The sequence below is a fragment of the Rattus rattus genome, chromosome 4, assembly GCF_011064425.1.
Source record: "Rattus rattus isolate New Zealand chromosome 4, Rrattus_CSIRO_v1, whole genome shotgun sequence".
In the NCBI taxonomy this organism is placed as follows: domain Eukaryota; kingdom Metazoa; phylum Chordata; class Mammalia; order Rodentia; family Muridae; genus Rattus; species Rattus rattus.
The window spans coordinates 133973750-133992287 of record NC_046157.1 but is presented as its reverse complement, the minus strand read 5'-3'; the positions used below and the strand labels follow the sequence as shown (position 1 = coordinate 133992287).

General features: G+C 42.4%; 1 protein-coding gene across 2 annotated transcripts; it reads right to left on the bottom strand.

The window, feature by feature from the left end:
* Nucleotides 1-928: 928 nt before the first annotated feature.
* Nucleotides 929-12632, bottom strand: Clk1 (CDC like kinase 1). Of its 2 annotated transcripts, XM_032901183.1 has the most exons (13): nt 12495-12632; nt 10350-10510; nt 9731-9956; nt 8770-8860; nt 8308-8374; nt 6291-6407; nt 6037-6203; nt 3546-3640; nt 3327-3456; nt 2498-2580; nt 1864-1943; nt 1642-1732; nt 929-1265 (listed from the first exon to the last, which is right to left on the bottom strand). In XM_032901183.1, exons 2-13 carry the CDS (start codon nt 10508-10510, stop codon nt 1122-1124), a joined length of 1452 nt encoding a protein of 483 aa, XP_032757074.1. In that variant the 5' UTR covers nt 12495-12632; the 3' UTR covers nt 929-1121. The 2 variants fall into 2 exon arrangements, with proteins under 2 accessions (XP_032757074.1, XP_032757075.1); XM_032901184.1 differs by lacking the exon at nt 8770-8860 and having other exon boundaries at nt 931-1265; nt 12495-12627.
* Between the last annotated feature and the right edge of the window lie 5906 nt (nt 12633-18538).

The following is an 18538-nucleotide window of genomic DNA, read 5'->3' as shown; positions in this document are numbered from 1 at the left end:
TTTGTATGCGTGCCCACCCATGCAGAGGTCAGAGCAGGATGTGGGGTGTCTTGCTCTGCAGAGCTCCACCTTACTGCCTTGAGACAGGATCTTTGTTTTTAGCACTACCCAAAGCCTGGCCTTGGTGCTTTAAACAGGCACTGAGCATATCTCTTGTGTGCATTTCCTCAACCCCCATGTCAAAGATGTTAAGGGTTTTATTACTTAAGGAATAGTTCTACCTTCAGAGGCTTGACTCTTGGAGTTGGAATCCTTGGGGCAACAAGGAGGACTGTAAAATTACTGGCAATTCTTAAAACCTCTCCAGTTAGTTCTTTCCTGCCACTGTTTGCTTCCAACCTATCAACAAACATGTTTATGCACTGAGCGTGTAAATAAAAGACCATGGAATTAAGGCTTGGCATCCACTGTATGAAGTCCTGATAAAGCACAGGGTTCAAATATCCCATCTACATGGGTAAGCAGAGGGCCACTGAGACAGATAACCATTCCACATACAATGAACAAGTGTACACAAAGACCTGCCTCTCTACAGGAGCCTTGATTCAGAAATGTGGCTACAAAGACTCTGAGAGCTCACTTCTTAGCCTGAAGAGTTAACAAGCAGAACACACTGGCCAGGAAACAGCAGTACTAAACTTTGAGCAAGAATAAAGGAAAACACAACCTAAGCTAATCTTTAGTTGGGCTTTATAAACTTAGAGAAGGATATTGCAATACTCACCTTTTTAACCTCATAAAAATATAAACTAAGTTGGGTCTGGAGAGAAAGTTCAGTGGTAAAGAGAACTAGCTGCTGTTGTCTAGAGGGCCCAAGTTCGACTTTTAGCAATGTGTGGTGCAGGCATACATCTGTACCCATATTCATAAAAGGCAAAGTTACCTCCAGACTTTTAAAATAACTGCAGAAAGACAGTACACCAAGCTGTATACCTTTATACATTCATAAGCACAAAGTTTATTCCAAACAAATCGTTCTATAATTACTGAAAGATGTTGTATGGCTTGGCCATGTATCTCATAAAGCCTCTAAAACATCAGTGTACAAAGCTATACAAATAAATTAAAATCTAGACTGATACAGTCTGTAAAAATTTCTTTCAGAGCACCATATTTATAAATCATGTATGCTTTTTAAGCGGGTAAAAGAAAGGATGCTTTAGGGCTTCTTTGAGAGTGATTCTTTTGGCTGGATCATACTCCAACATTTTCCCAATGAGGTCAAAGAGAAGCTCATGCTCGGCATCCTGAGACAGCATAAACTCCTGAAACAGAAAGACAAACTCTTACTGCTGTACTTTCTTTCTCCAACATAAAAACAGAAGGAACCATTCACCCTCATAGGATGCCAGGTTACCAGGTCTCTCTTTTAAACCATTATTAAAATGGTTCTAGGAAGAGGGAGGGGAAAAGAAGCCAGATATAATAGTGCACACAACACTGGGAAGCTGATGAAAATTTCTGAGGCTCTCCTGGCTAATATGTCCCTGTCCAAGACCCCCATCTCAAAAAGCAAAATTCAGGTCAGAAACAGAGACCCTCAGAGGGTGAAGGTCAACAGACTATAACAGCCAGGGTTCTCTCCACGACAAAAGTGGAAGCATGCAAGTCCCGGTTATTTAAAGATTGTCCAAGGCCTACCTTCAGAGGTTTACAGCGCCGAGAAACATATCTGCCAGCAGAACTGTGCTCATCCCAATCCAATCGATCGTGATGGAAGTATCTGCGTTTCCTAGAACAGTTAAATGTTCAATTACCATCCTGCCCTCCCCAGCTTGACACAGCAAAGGTATCTGTGCATTAGTTAGTAATCGGAATCCAGTGGTATTCACTACTACAAACGACATGACAAGTAAAACATACCTGGTTTTCTCGATCATGTGCTTTGGCAGTGGTCCAAGAATCCTTTCCATCATTGCTAAATGTTCCCTGCTATCATGAGTCTGAAATAAAAACACTTGTTAACTGATACATCACGCCCCATTCAACAATTAGTTCTCTAGTTCTAGCTGTTTAGAAGTCACAAGAAAGATAATCATCAAAATGACATATGGCTCAAGCTGCAGGACAACAAAGTATTATAAGCCTCAAACTTGGGGTTGGGGATTTAGCTCAGTGGTAGAGTGCTTGCCTAGGAAGCGCAAGGCCCTGGGTTCGGTCCCCAGCTCCGAAAAAAAGAAAAAAAAAAAGCCTCAAACTTGCCACTGTTCTTCCCTAAATGGTTGGAGCCAACTGCTTATGATAATGGTAAAACTGCCAAGACAAAGTATGCAATCTTAATTCTCGTGTTGTGTAAATACATTTTTTAAGAGTAGTTTACACAAATACATACTTTTTTTTTTCTCTTTTTTTCTTTTTTCTTTTTTTCGGAGCTGGGGACCGAACCCAGGGCCTTGCACTTGCTAGGCAAGTGCTCTACTGCTGAGCTAAATCCCCAACCCCAAATACATACTTTTTAATGCAAAGCCACTATAGCACATCATTCATTGTCACTTACCGGAAAAACTGTAAATCCAAGATAATACTCGATAAGAATACATCCTATACTCCAGACATCACATGGTTGTGACCACCCTAGGGCTGCAAAGCAAAGCACAATGTCAGTGTAGAAATCCTCACTGTTTCTGAAAGACATTTTGCCGTAGAATTCAAAAATAATTTTAAGATTCTGGAAATAGAAACTGGAAATCCTGAGATCAAGTTAGGCTAATAAAACCCTAAAGTTCTCAATTGCCCTGCCCTCGATGTATAAGGTGCTTGATTAATCTTGCATTTTCATTTTCTTTACCACACTCCAGGAGCACTGAATCGCACCATATAGTCTCTCTGACGTACTTAGGTGCATGGTAGGCAATACAATTTGTTCTTTAAAGTACATTCTTTAAGTCAGACTCTGGATGTGTAGCTCAGGTTAATCTTGAGCAGACAATAAAATGCCCACTCAATAAAACATTTCTCAAAAAAAGAAAAAAATCTCATTTTTTTAAGGCTAAGCACCACTTGCTAATTTCACAGGCGGTTTGTGGAGACTTCAATGTTTGTTTGTGGAACCAAACAACTCTGATTAAAGACATGTGCCACCATGCCCAACAATTTTAAGATTCTCAACATAATTTCTAATACTGTTATTTTTGATAATCCTGGGTATTGGTCACAGGCCTTGGCAGCTTAGGCAAGAGCTGTACCACTGAGCTGCATTCCTTAGTCTAGAGTATTATTTAATGAGAAAATAATCAACAAAACAGTCATACAAATAATACCCAAAACTACAAATTTTACGTTGAGTTCAATAAAGCAGCACACATTCCAGCGCACCAAGTACTGACCTAGAATGACTTCTGGTGCTCTGTAATGTCTTGTAGATACCAATGTGCTGTGATGTTCGTCATCATAGGTTGCACTTCCAAAGTCCACCACTTTAATATCAGGATTTACTATAGTGCGTTCATCACGTTTCTGAAAGTCACAGGTGACAAGTTATAAAGTCAAACTGCTGAGACAAAGTATCCATCAGCACTATGATGATCACACTATAAGGTACTCACCATTTTGGGATTATAAGCCTCTGTGTAGTCAGACTTCACAAATAAGATGTTTTCAGGCTTCAAGTCTGTGTGAGTCAATTTATTACTATGCAAAACTGGAAAGAAGTACATAGTTACTTTAACTATAGTCTCAGATATCAAAACAAAATCATAAGCCCTTTATTGTGACATATGCCTATATTCATAGCACTCAAGAAGTTGAAGCACGGAAATCTAAGTCTACAACCAGCCTAGGTAGGAATGAGCCATTTTTGTTTGTGACAGGGTCCCTTCTCTATAGCTCTGGCTTTCCTAATACTTCCAATGTGGAAGAGTCTGGCCTTGACCTCGGAGATTGGCCTGCCTTACTTGAATGCTGTGATTAAAGATGCTTACCACTCAGCCTAGCTGAGATTGTCATAAAAAACAAGATGGTCTGGTAAGACTGCTCAGTGGCATGGAATGTAATGTACTATTCTTCAAGACCTGGGTTCAATTCCCAGCACCCATATTAAGTGGCACAACCACCTGAAGCCTCAACTCCAGGGGATCTGATAGCCTACGATCACGTTTATGTTGTACACACATGAAAATAACAAAATTAAACAAAAGGGGAAAAAACCCTCTGGTATATCCCTATACACTGTAAAAAGTAACCAGCAATCTTCCTCCAGTAAAGAATTCCCTAAAGAAGGTGTAGGGAATCTATGCCTGATAACAAACGATTTCCATCCATATAATGCTCTATCCACAACATCTGGGTGGTGATACTAGGGCAGGATACTGAGATCTGAGGCCATCCTCAGACGATCAGACTGTCTCAAACCATCAGGGACTGAATCGTCGCCAACTCTAGTGATGCTGGATGTACTGGTAGCATTACAACCTTAGAACTAGGACAGTGTACAAGGCTGCCCTGGACTGTACTTCCTCAGTAACAGAAGGAAGCTGAGAAGGACAGCTCCCATCAGTAATCCCAGTACTTAGAAGAAAATGTCAGAGGGTTGCCAAAAAGGACAATGGCAACAGGGTATTTCAAAGACAGGCTGGTTAACATATCTTGTTCCAGGGGGTAGATAGAGAGCTGTCTTAAACTGAGGTTTAGGACTGGAGAAAGGGCTCAATAAGTAGGGATCCAATGAGATCCAATGCCCTCTTCTAGTATGTCTGAAGACAGCTACAATGTACTCATAAAAATAAAATGAATCTTTAAAAAAAACCACACACAACAAAATCAAACTGAGATTTGCTACATTTAAATTTTTTACAACTCTAGGCTAAATCAGTCTCATGCATTCACCTTTTGTCTTTTGTTTTGAGATAAGGTCTTACATAGCCCAGCTGGCCTCAAAGTTAGATAAAAAGATACTTGAAAATTCTGATCTTTCGGAACTGGAGATGGCTCAGCAGTCAAGAGCACTGCCTGCTTCTCCAGTCCTGAGTTCAATTCCCAGCAACCACATGGTGGCTCACAACCAACTGTATTAGGAAACACTCATGTATTAAATAAATCTTTTAAAGAATTATCTTATGTATATGAAGAAAACACTGTTGCTGTCTTCAGACACACCATAAGAGGGCATCTCATGCTCACTACAGATGGTTGTGAGCCACCATGTGGTTCCTGGGATTTGAACTCAGGACCCTCTGGAAGAGCAGCCAGTACTCTAAACCACTGAACCATCTCTCCAGCCCATTTTTTAAAAAGGTAAATAAATCTTTAAAAAATAAACCATAGGGCTGGAGAGATGGCTCAGTGGTTAAGAGCACTGACTGCTCTTCCAGAGGTCCTGAGTTCAAATCCCAGCAACCACATGGTGGCCCACAACCATCTGTAATGCATACAATTTCCTCTTCTGATGTGTCTAAAGGCAGCTACACTGTGCTCATATACATAAAATTAATAAATATATCAAAAAAAAACCCCATAACTATTAAAATAAATATATATTCAAATCTTTTTTATTTTTTTTCCTTCTTCAAAACAGGTTTTTGTGTAGCCCTGGCTGACCTTGAACTTAAGAGATCCACGCGTTAAAGATATGCCCTACCACTGCCTGGCCTTTTATAACATTCTTTTTTTTTTATTTACTTATTATATGTAAGTACACTGTTGCTGTCTTCATGCACACCAGAAGAGGGCATCAGATCCCATTACAGATGGTTTATGAGCCACCATGTGGTTGCTGGGAATTGAACTCAGGACCTCTGGAAGAGCAGCCAGTGCTCTTAACCACTGAGCCATCTCTCCAGCCCCTTTTACACTATTCTTAATAAGGTTGCTATCTTTTAATCAGCATCCAATCCCCCAACTTGTCTGTATACTCTCAGGCCAGGCCAGAGCTTTAAATCTCATTTTGTAGTCTTCTGTAGTGATGGGGACAAAGAAAAAGGCCTCATTTCTCTCACTGACCTAGAGTTCCTAGTTCCCTCAGATTCTTCCTTTTAAAGATCCAAATTAGTTTGACATTAGTCTCAAACTCATATTTTAGAAGGAATGTCAAGAACTTACAGTTTACAGATTTGCATATTTGATATGCCATCTTCCTGATATGATCCATTCGAAACGGCAGAAAGCTGTTTTCCTTAATGAAATCGTAAGTACTAAGCCCCAGAAGTTCAAACACAATGCAAATGTGACCTCGGTGCTCAAACCATTCCAACATCTGGACACAACGGCTATAAACACATAAAAAAAAAATAATTCAATAGAGCTTACAATTCAAATGTTTCTGAAACTATTTAAAGTTTCCATCTGATACTTACAAAGTACTATGGGGGTCTGTTGCATTTAAGTGTTCCAAAACTTGTATTTCCGACTGAGCAGCTTCACAGTATCTATCCACATTTTTAACTATTTTTACCGCTACATGTCTACCTCCCCTGTTAAAGAGAATAAACCTAAGTTTAAAAAAGTGACAATCTAGTAGTTCACAACTGTGGGCAGCTCCAGTTCCAGAGGATCTGATGCCCACATTTAGACACACATTCAAGCAAAAACCAATGCACATAAAACAAAATAAAAAAAAGATGATAATCCAACCTGGTATAATGGCATGCCTTTAATCCCAAGCACTCTGGAAGCAGAAGCAAGAGGATGCCTAAATTCAGAGTCGGCCTGGTCTACAGTGAGTTCCAGAGAGGAACCGTCCCAAAGAAACCAAACCACCAAACAAACAAAACCCCACACACCACTAAGTAACGACCTTTAATCATGAGTTATCCTTTGTTCTTTCAACTAAAGAATATATACATGAACAGTCCAGATTAAGTTAATACAATATGGCTCATCACTAGGTTTTCTATTTTTAACATTTGTCCCTCCTCACCTGCCTACAAGCAATTTAAGAGATGTATCAATCACATGCTGGCTGTCTCCCTGATGACTGACTGTAATAAAGAACTGATGGTCAATAGCTGGGGCAAGAAGTACCAAGGCAAAGAGGCAAGAGAGGTGTGGGATTCAAAAATCAGAATTGAAGAGGCATTGAAGGGAGCAGGGCAGGGAGGTAAATAGACAGCCGGCTGGCAGGTCACAGTCAGTCGAGGTAAGCTTAAGGGAACAGCTGGGAGTCTGCCTCTGCTAAAGGTCTAAGTTTAAAGCTGGATAAATGTTTTCACACCATTAGCACAGCACCGGCAGGTCCTCAAAAAGTCCTATAAGAAAGTTCCCTTTATTCCAAAGGATAAAAAAATAAAGGTACAGAGAAAAGAAAATCTTTAACAGTTGTGTTCTGGTCTTAAGAAGTGCAGAATTCGGGCTGGACAGATGGCTCAGCGGTTAAGAGCACTGACTGCTCTTCCAGAGATCCTGAGTCCAATTCCCAGCAACCACATGGTGGCTCACAACCATCTGTAAAGAGATCTGATGCCCTCTTCTGGTGTATCTGAAGACAGCTACAGTGTACTCATATGTAAATAAAATAAATACATCTATAAAAAAAAAAAAAAGTGCAGAATTCAGGCTGGAGAGATGGCTCAGCGGTTAAGAGCACCCGACTGCTCTTCCAGAGGTTATGAGTTCAATTCCCAGCAACCACATGGTGGCTCACAACCATCTGTAAAGAGATCCGATGCCCTCTTCTGGTGTATCTGAAGACAGCTACAGTGTACTTATATATAATGAATAAATCTTAAAAAAAAAAAAAAAAAAAAAAAATGCAGAATTCATTTCCAGTACCCGCACCAGGCTACCCAGCTCACAACCACCTGTATGGACACACTCTTCAGGCCTCTGCACTCATGTGCATGAGCGCACACACAAGTAAACATAAAAATCACCGTTATTAGCATGTTGAATCCCTAGGTCAACATGATCATCAACATAGGCTGAGCAGTATGAAAAGCAGTACTGAAGCATGATGGGCCTCAATAGTCCTGAATAATCACACTTTTGACACCCAGCTCTGTCATCCCAATTCATCTAAAGAAAAGCAAGTATTCTCATGCTCTTTGGTGCTGGGAATTAAACTCCAGAGATGTCTGTCCCTCTCCAACCAGGAAGCTGCACATACTATTTAGTTGGTTTCGTTTAAAAAAATACAAGAGGTCAGGTATGATAGTACACACCTTTGATCCCAACACTCAAAGAAAGAGGTAAGAGGATTTCTATGAGAGCTCCAGGCCTGCAAAGTGAGAGACCCTGTCTCAGAAACATCCCAGAAGCATAGGCAGGTGAATCTAAGCAGTAAGTATGCCAACCTGGTCTACAAACTGAGTTCCAAGGGCTGTTACACAGAGAAATTGTTTCAAAAAACCAAAAAGGGAAAAAATAGAAACTTACACTTTATGATCAATACACTCCACCACTTTTCCAAAAGCACCTTCACCTAAAGTATCAACAATTTCATCTAAAAAAGAGGAATACATATCATTAGTAACATGAAATGAGAACAATGTACTTACAAGCGTTATCAATGCAGATTATTCTAGGTGATGCTGCAAATTTCCTTATCATTAATTACTTATCAGCCAACACCATCCAAAAAACAAACTATTCTTAGATCTAATTTCATTCTCAGACTAATTTCATTAACTTGATTTACTGCTCTGGAATTTGTTTAATATTAAAACTCCAAAGAAAGTAAAGACAATCCCCTCCCACCAAAAGAAATGAAAGGAAAACAAAACAAAACAAAACAAAAACAGAAAGAAAAAGATTTCCAAATCCCTGAAACTTTAATCTATATATATATATAGATTATGTTATCTGAAAAGTTAATAAGTGTTGAAAAATATTCTATACATCTTGCACTTAGTACGTCTCCACTCTGACAGATCAGGTGACCCTCCTCATCATCCTCTACACTCCTCGATCTTTTCCTTCGGTGACTCTTCTGGAAACGTCAAGTGGGCGGCACCAGCACCAAGATCCAGCCAATCAATATACCCGAGTGAATTCAGGGCAGAATACGAAATTCATTCAGCGGGGAGATATTCAGGCATTCAGATACACGCCAGGCCACAAACGGTTGGCAGGAGCAATTTCAAATTCAGTCCCCAGAAATTCACAGGGCACATAGTTTATGTTAACAGGAGAAAAACATGGCAAGGAACAGATTTTCAGATAAGATACTTCAAGTGGTAAGGCAACAAAACATAAACACATTTGCTTTTCTTCTTAAAAAACAAAAAGCTCATCTGTGGCAATCACTCAAACACAGTGTCCTAAATTAATACTACAAAACTGTAGGATGCAGTATTTACCTTACTACCCTGTGGCCAAATTAAGATTTGGCCTAACTAATCAAGAAAATAAATATTAAAACAGTAGATAAAACAATAGTCCTAATTTGGGAAGGAAAAAAAATTTTGTATATAACACTATAGCATTTAAAATGTTATCTGATAGGTTTCCAAATTAATACATGACACTAATTTCAAATCTGTATCTTAATGAGAAAAGACTTACTCAACATGTTAATAAGTCATAAATAACTAAGACTAACAAAAAAATACCTAATTCTTTGGAATAAACTGACAACTTATCAAAATAACATTATCTTGAAATAGCATTGAGAAAATCTTTCCTATCATTTCAGAACTAAATATGCAGTTTTCATGAATTTCTTATGCAATGCACAAATACTAAAAGAACAATACTCCTGCAGGGTAGAGTTGTGATGACTTTTATCTCAAACACACACAAAACTGCTTCCTGTTCTCCATGGGAAATGAAAACTTCAATGTTTAAAAGGTGCTCATACCCCATGTGAACGACGATGTGACGTGTGGTGGTGACTCCTATGTTTGCTTTTGTAACTGCTTCTTCCACTCCTACCAGAGGACTTGCTACTATGATTCTGGTATCTGCTTCCAGGTTCTCCATAGGGATACCCTGGCTCATAGGTCATGTAGTCATTCCTGTATTCATCAACATAGCGTCGGCTGTGATAGGCTTTCTCATGTATGGATCTACTTTCCAGATAATAGCTAGAAGAGAAAAAAAGTTTTGTTTTATACACCAAACAATTGCAGAATAGAGAATTGAGCTCAACGCCTATGTCCACTGAACTAGTCCTTTGATTATGCAGTTAATACCAATTATATCAGATACGGCCCCCAGGATTTCATGCATAGTAGACAAACGTTCCTGAGCTATATTCCCAGGCTAAAAATCTATTTTATACTGCAGTAATTCATGTGCCCTGTAAAGACTATTTTTAATTGTGTGTGTCTGTATGGGTAGAACAGAGCATCAGGTCCTCTGGAGCTGAGTTACAGGTTACAAGGGTAGTGGTGTCTTAGGTGTTGGAACAAAACTTTTCTGCCAGAGCTTTAAGAACCAGCTAAGACTCCTTATCAGCCAATAACTGTCTATCTTACCTGTCCGTTGTTTTGGAGTGATTGTATTTGCATCGCTTATAATCACGGGCACTGCTATGTGATCTCTTCCTTCTTTTATGACTGCTGCTGCTTCTCCATGTTCCATAATCCCAATCTCTTTCATCCCAGTCAGGACAGTAAGTTCTCTTTGAATGTCTCATCTATAAAAGACAATTTTTACCAGTTAAATTGTATTTCTGTGACGTGCAGTAGTAAAACTCTGCAAATTCCCACTAGTTTTGATCTTTCCCCCTTCCCAGATGGTCTCACTATGTATATGTAGCTCTAGCTATGTAGACCAGGCTGCCTTTGAACTCAGAGAACTACCTGCCTCTTGCCTCTGGAGTACTGGGATTAAATCCATGTCACCCCCAGCACTGACCTTTTGTTTTAAATCAAACAAAAGGTTCTAAAATTGTAGTCAACTGCCTAAAATCATAAAAATTATTTCAATGACTCAGAATTTGCAATCTGAACTTTACCTTACCTTGTTCTCACCATGCCCAAATTCATAAGTGGAAAGAGTTTCTATATAACTTAAGCAAAACATATGACAGCCCTTTCAGAAATTCAAATTACAGGTTCAGGAAATCCAATTTCTACCCAAACTAAGTCTCCACCCAACATAACCATAATTGACCCTAATTAAGAAGTTTTTAAAATGTTTGGATGTTATGTGCTTGTTTACAACTCAAAAAAAAGAAAAAAAGAAAAAAGTTGTTCGGCATATGACCTGACTTCCCAATGCTCCTTCATGAAAATGTCCACAGTCCCTGCAGATACCCTTACTGCTAGCAAAGGGAGACGAGGAAAATCATGAAAATATGGGAGGAAAGCCTGAAAAGGAAAACAGCTCATCATGGGTGCCCGCGGATCTGAGTCAGCAAAATCCGGGCACCGCCGCCAATAAAGCCAATCCACTTCACAGGGCAGGCCAGGAGGATGAAAATAGGGCGGTTTACTGAGTGCGGAAGTGACATACTCTTAGGGTGTTCCCCTCCTGTTTCCTGAAGGTAAACAACTGCCACTTTACAACTTTATTTACAAAGGAAATTGTCAGGGGTTGAAGAAATGGTTTGGCCGTTAAGAGCACTGACTGCTCTTCTAGAGGTCCTGAGTTCAATTCCCAGCACCCACAAGGTGGCTGACAAAGGAAATTGTCTTTAACTTTTTTTTTTTTTTTTAAAGACAGGCTTTCCCTGTGTAGCCCTGGCTGTCCTTCGAACTCTGAGATCTGCCTGCCTGTCTTCCCAGTGCGGAATTAAAGGTGTGCGACACCACAGCTCCGCCTTCTTGAATTTTAATGTTGTTACAAAGTACACCCTTTGAACCCTGTTTAAAACAAAGAGGATTTCACAACCTCTAGATACCTAACTAAATCCTAAACCCTTCCTAAAAAGCACCCGTTCCTCGCTCTGATAAGCCCTGTCCCGGTGTGCCATCTATTTTCAATATGCTCGATTTTGCTTTCGTATTGACTGACTGCTTCTGGGTTGGGGATTTAGCTCAGTGGTAGAGCGCTTACCTAGGAAGCGCAAGGCCCTGGGTTCGGTCCCCAGCTCCGAAAAAAAAAAAAAAACAAAAAAACAAACAAACAGACTGACTGCTTCTGAAATTCTTCGTCGAAGCCGGGTTTTGTCATGGCGAAGGCTTCGACTCAGAACTGGGGTGACAGCCTACTGTGAAGCTGACCCCGCAGCGCCCACCTCAAACAAGATCACCTCGGCGTGTGGGTCCGGCCTGGTTAACAAGACCTTTCGCTTCAAATATAAAGAAAATCAGCACCAAAAACTGCGCCGAGCCACCACCGAGATTAAAACCAGTACTGATCGAGTTTAAGCGAAGGCCGCGCCCGGCGCCGCCATTCGGAAGGACGAGCGCGGCCTTCCCCCTACCGCCATCTTAGGTCTGACCGCGGTCGCTCAGGCGCTGGCAGCCGGCCCGCCCTCCTGGGACGCGGAGCCTGCGGGCACCGTCCCCACATACACAGAAGCTGGCGGCCAGAGCTCTACAGTCGAGGCAGAGCCCCTTCGCGTGGCTGCGACATGAAGAGCTGCGGCGGGGTCAGAGGAGGCAGCGGGCCCAAGGAGACAGCGAGACAGCGCCGGGATAGGAGGAAGGGCCCTGACAGAAACCGCGTCTTACCTTTCCGCAGAGACTCCAACCCTGAAGACAAAGCTCTCAAGGCGACGGAGGGAAGTGTGCAAGCGGCAGCAACGACCTCTCAGCACAAAATGGTGCGAACAACACCAGCAAGAGATTCTTCTCCGAAAACTGGTGACGTAGATGGGCGGGGCCTATGCCGGCCCTAAGTGCGCAGGCGTGGGCCCGCTGCCCATTCTATGGGCGGGGGAGGGAAGACCTGGGCTTTGGCTGTTGTTGCTGTGGCTTCTCTTAAAGATTCTTAGACACTGCGGGTTACAGTAACAACTGTTACAGTATTCCCCAAGCTCTCTCTCTCTCCCTCTCCCTCCTTCCCTCCTAATTGCAATCTTTTAAACTACACCAACAAAATATCTCTGGCTAGTAACTTACCGACTACGGTTCTGTGACCTGTCTTAAACTAGTTTTTAGTGGTTGGGTATGACATGCACTGATGTTTTAAATATATTCCCTCAAGCTGTTAGAAATGAAAGAGATGGGGGAAGAGGAGCCTAGTAGTGTAAGTAGTCTTGAAGGCTTTGAGGATGGACCCCTCCCTCATCCCCCCACCTCCTATTTCCCTGGTAGCTCTAAAAAGTTAAATAACTCCTTTGCCTCCATTACCTCCACCCTTAAGAGTTAATCCAGACCTGGGCATGGTGGCACATCCCAGCACTACCGAGGCAGAGACAAGGGTATCGCTGAGTCCAAGTTCGGTATGGTCTATATAGCAAATTCCAGCCAGAATTTAAAAAAACCGGAAGAGGGTGCTGGAGTTGGCCTAACAGGCAAAGACACAATGCCACCAAGCCTACCTGAGTTCAATCTTCAGGAAACACACACAGTGGAAGAGAGAACCAGGGGTTGGGGATTTAGCTCAGTGGTAGAGCGCTTGCCTAGCAAGCGCAAGGCCCTGGGTTCGGTCCCCAGCTCGAAAAAAAAAAAAAAAGGAAGAGAGAACCAATTCCTGCAATATCATCCGATACATACACACACGCACACACAAAGTATTTTTTAAAGATTCATTTATAAAATTTTAAATGTACGTATATGAATATTTTGCCTACATGTATGTATATGTTGGGGTCCAGGAGTCGCCCCACAAACCACACAAACACCCATCTCAGTCAGACAGGGATGGTTTATTGAATGAACACCTTAAGATTGATCAATCAAGGGGTTGGGGATTTAGCTCAGTGGTAGAGCACTTGCCTAGCAAACCCAAGGCCCTGGGTTCAGTCCTCAGCTCTGGAAAACACACACACACACACACACACACACACACACACACACACACCACAAGATTGATCAATCAAGGTTGCAGCTCAGAATTCCAGGGCTGAGCTACAACTACAAACATTTCTCAGAGCAGCTTATAAAGAAAAAAACACAAAAGCACAGTGAGTTCATTCCCAGGTGCAGGAAGTGCTGCCGGGTGGTCAGCTCTGACAGAAACCGTTTTAGACTTAAGAGCTCATTTTGACATTTAATTTGATGGGTACTACATAGAGCTTTGTGGAATTTCTTAACATTATCAAACCTTGTACCGAACATAACAAGATATGTAATCAGCATGACTTTGTTCTGAGTCAAGTTCTTTTCTGTGTCAGTGACTGGCAGGCACATTACAGCAACAATATGAAATAGCTGGCAGGCATGGAACAAAATGACTACAGCTATGCAGGGTGGAGTTGGCAGACCTCAACATATATATGCACACCAATGGATGCTTGTTGCTTAAGGAGGCTAGAAAGGAGGGTCAGATCCCTCGGAACTGGATTTAGAGATGGAGACAAGCCTCATGAAACTTAGGCCCTCTGCAGGAGCAAATGTTTTTAACCATTTCTCTGGCTCCCTAAAAACAAAAACCAAAAAACAATTTGTAATGGCCATTCCTGGTTGTCAACTTGACTATATCTGGATTGGACTATACAGAATTGGAGGGCTCACCTGTGATCCAGATCCTGAGGCTGGGAGATACAAGTTTCTGACCTGAATCTTGGTATGGAAATCTTGAGGCATAGTGGCTATGAAAAGCTTAGACTCGATCAAGGTAGTGCATGCCTTTAATCCCAGGAGACTGAGGCAAGCAGATCTCTGAGTTCAAATCCAGTCTTGCTTTGGGGATTACAGTTAAGTGATTGGATGAATCTCAGAAGCGACCTTGAACTTTGGACTTTAACATTGTCAAGACTGCTATAGACTGTGGGGCTTTGGAAGCTGGACTAAATGCATTTTTTATTATGTTATGGCTAGATATGACCCTCATAGACTCATGTGCTTGAACAAGCATATGGGGGCCAGGGAGTGAAATGTAGTGGTTTGTATATGGTTGGCTCAGGGAGTGGCACTATTAGGAGGTGTGGCCTTGTTGGATTAGATATGCCACTGTGGATGTAAGACCTTTACCCTAGCGGCCTGGAAGTCAGTCTTCCACTAGCAACCTTCAGGTGAAGATGTAGAACTCTCAGCTCCTCCTGCACCATGCATGCCTGGATGCTGCCATGCTTCCACCTTGATGATAGTGGACTGAACCTCTGAACCTGTAAGCTAGCTCTAGTTAATTGTTGTCCTTTATAAGACTTGCCTCGGTCACGGTGTCTGTTCACAGCAGTAAAACCCTAAGACAATCATTATCATCATCATCATCCTGAATATATACCCCAGACTGTCAATCACTTGGCCAACTCCATCCCTTAAATCTGATTCACCTGAAATTATGCTAAAGAGATGGGAGAAATACTTATCTTTCCCAGAAACCATAGTTCATTGTACCCCCAACCCAACCAACTGGTGCCATAGAGGAATGGCAGCTGCTATAGTAGCTATTTTGTTGCCAATTTCATGAGATTTATAATCACCATGGAAACAAAGCTCTAAGCATGTCTGTGAGAATTTCTAGACTAACCACCCTAAATGTAGATTGGCACAATCCTACAGACAGGGTCTTGGACTAAATAAAAAACAGGAACCAGGAGCTGAAGAGTTGGCTCAGTGGTTAAGAGCACTGACTGCTCTATCAAAGGACCTGGGTTCAATTTCCAGCACCCGTATGGTAGCTTACAACTATTTGTAACTGCAGTCCAGCACCCTCTTCTGTGGACACTGCACGTACATGGTACACAGTCATATAGGCAGGCAGAACATCCATACACAAAATAAATATGTTTGCGGGGGAGTACCTATCTAAGAACCAGCACTTACTGGTGTTTTTCTAAAACATTTTATGTACCACAGTAGCACTCTTCTCTTCTTTGTATCCACCCTGCCTCCAAAAAGAAAATAAAAAACAAAACTAAAAAAAAAAATTAAACACAACATAACAAACATCTTGTCGTGGAAGCAGTAGCGTGTTCTGGGTCTCACTGCCCTTTTGGATAGTGAGCTGATTTGAGCCACAAGGACAAAGGGAGCAGAGAGAGTGGAGGGGCGGGGAGCCCTGTGAGTATGTATGGTAAATAAACCACACCAAGACTGCTTGTCAGTAGGGAGATCAACTTTATTTATGGGGAGTGAAGGCTTATAAGGTTTGGGGGACTGAGGGCAGGGACGTGAGGATGGGAAAAGGTTTTAGGATACCTGGAATTCCTCACTGGCATGGGGAAGTCATTCAGGAATCTCAGGTGCTGGCTGAACAGGTTCTGTCAGAAGAAAGGAAATTGATCCCGTAATCTAATTGAGGCTACATAGCATGCCTCAGGTAGATGTGGGGGCTTAGAATTCCTTAGACAAGGTCAGAGAAGGAGAAACTCTGCTTGTTAAGGAGGGAGTCCTCCATTACACACAGAACTCCGGAAGGCTATCTGGTCAATCCAACCGTAATTAGCAGTTTTCACAGTGTGTCATTGTGTGTCCCACAGCATACTCCTTTGTCCACACATCTTTACTTGCAAATGTTCATGCAATGAGTCATTGGTCTGGTTTGAGGCTGCTGGTTTCTGCTAATCTATCTAGAGTGGATTCTCACTGGGACTCCTCTCATATATCCTGTTGTTGCCCTGTGTCATAGAACTGCAGAACTTTCACATGCCCCAGCACTTCAGATGTTGGGGTGGGCCGACTCAAAGCCTTGGATCTGGGCCTGGGTCGTAGCCCACCAGCTCTCCCACACCCATACCATCAGGGCAAGCTCTGGGGTACTGTCCCAGCCAGCTCCCACAATGTCATTGCTGGCAAGGGACAGAGCCAGCTCTTCTGATCTCATGCCCTCAGGACTACCTCATCTGTTCCCACAAAGCAATGCTGTACAATCAAGGGCCTGTTCTGAGTGTGCAGCTTGTGAGGGGCTGGGCTAGCTCTCCTTCCTGCCCTCACACCCTCAGGGCCAGCTTGCATGGCCAGCCACCAGGTCCATCTCTACTGTGCTGCTCAGGCAAGGTGCGGGGCCCACTCTCCAGAGTGCTGCAGCCAGCAAGGGACAGGGCCATTTCTCCTGATTTCATGCCCCTTGGGCCTGCTCTTCCACAGCCTCGGGTGATGAGGAAGGAGGTAGGAAGTGAGGACATCTCTCCCTCACCCATGCCACTGCAAGGCAAACCCTGCAGATGCATCTGTTTTCTGATGGATGCAGTGAGCAGCTGCCTCAGATTCCTGTTGCCTTGACAGAGTGAACTCTTGAACAATGAGCTGAAATAAACCTGTGAGCTGCTTGTCAGGAATTTTGTCACAACACCCAGAAAATAACTGTTGTGTTTAGTTTGCCCTAGTAATTTATTACTGAAATCTGTACAATTCGAATGGACACAAGGTCTCACTCACTCTTGTGGCCCACACTGACCTGAACTCCCTATAGAGATCGGATTGTCCTCAAACGTGGAGATCTCCTGCCTCTGCTTCTGCGTTAGATGCAGGTGTACAAGTTGAAAGAACCTAGTGAAACTGACTAATGTGACGTTGCTGACAGTAAGTCAGTGTTGTGTATTATACTGTCTATTTATATATGTCTGTTTGCTCACTAGACTATGTGTATACATCTATGAATCCAAACTTGGAAGAAGCTCAATACATAGTTTGGACTAGTTTTAGCTATTCAAACACAACTGGATGAGAATACTTGCCTTCACAATGTGCAGGGGAGAGGTGGCTGGATGTGAGGTTCTTTGTTGCTAAGTGAAACTAAGATACACATTGTGTGATGGCTAGCACGTCTTAAATTTAAATTACTGTGCTTAAGCAGCCTGTAAAACAAGCATGCCTCTAACCTGTAAGCCCCACTTGCCCAAGCACATGTAACTTCCTGGAACGCTGGGCTCTTCTTATAATTGTCTGGCCCAGTTTGTGTAACTCTGTTAACAACACTTGCTTGCTTGAGATAACCAGGACATCTGCAAGGAGTCTGTTTGCAGGGTGAGTGCCTGAACAGAGTTTAGCCTTATGGCTCCTGTTTGGTTTTTTTGTTCTTTTTGTGTTTGTTTTGCCTTTATTAATTCCTAATATGGCATGGAGTCACATTTGGGAATCCTGAGTCCCAGGTGTGGCCCTGGTACCAGTATCTGAATAAACCCCTTTGTTAAAATGCATTTGTGGTCAGAATCTTTCAGTGGTGGTGAATTTTTGAATGATCCAAGATCCATAACAACTGTAGTAGTCTAACTGGCATTAACCAAACGGTCTGCAAGTCTTCTGGGGAGCACCAAGCCAAACCAAGATCTAAGAGGACTGAAACAATCTGTGTGGGATGAGGGAGGTGTCAGGGATAGTTCACCCTTAGGCATCTAGTTCTCGTCTCTGTAAAACCATGATCACCTGGGAGCTTAGGCGAACGCTCTCCTCTGAAGCACGCCTCCAGCTCTTACAGAGAAGCTTCTGGTGCTTAGTTTTCAATGCTGGAATCAAAGGCATATGCCACCACAGCCGCCACAGTTTTTCTTTTTCCTTAGAGAGTCAGGGCTCTGGACAATGTCATAGTGACATGGCTAAACACCCCAAGGTCAAGATTGGTAGTCCCTCCTCCTTCAGGAAAATGGTGGGAAATATTGAAGTCAACCAGCAAGCCATGTATGGCTTCTGTGGGCAAGGCCAAGAGAAAGAAATAGTCAGTTGGCATC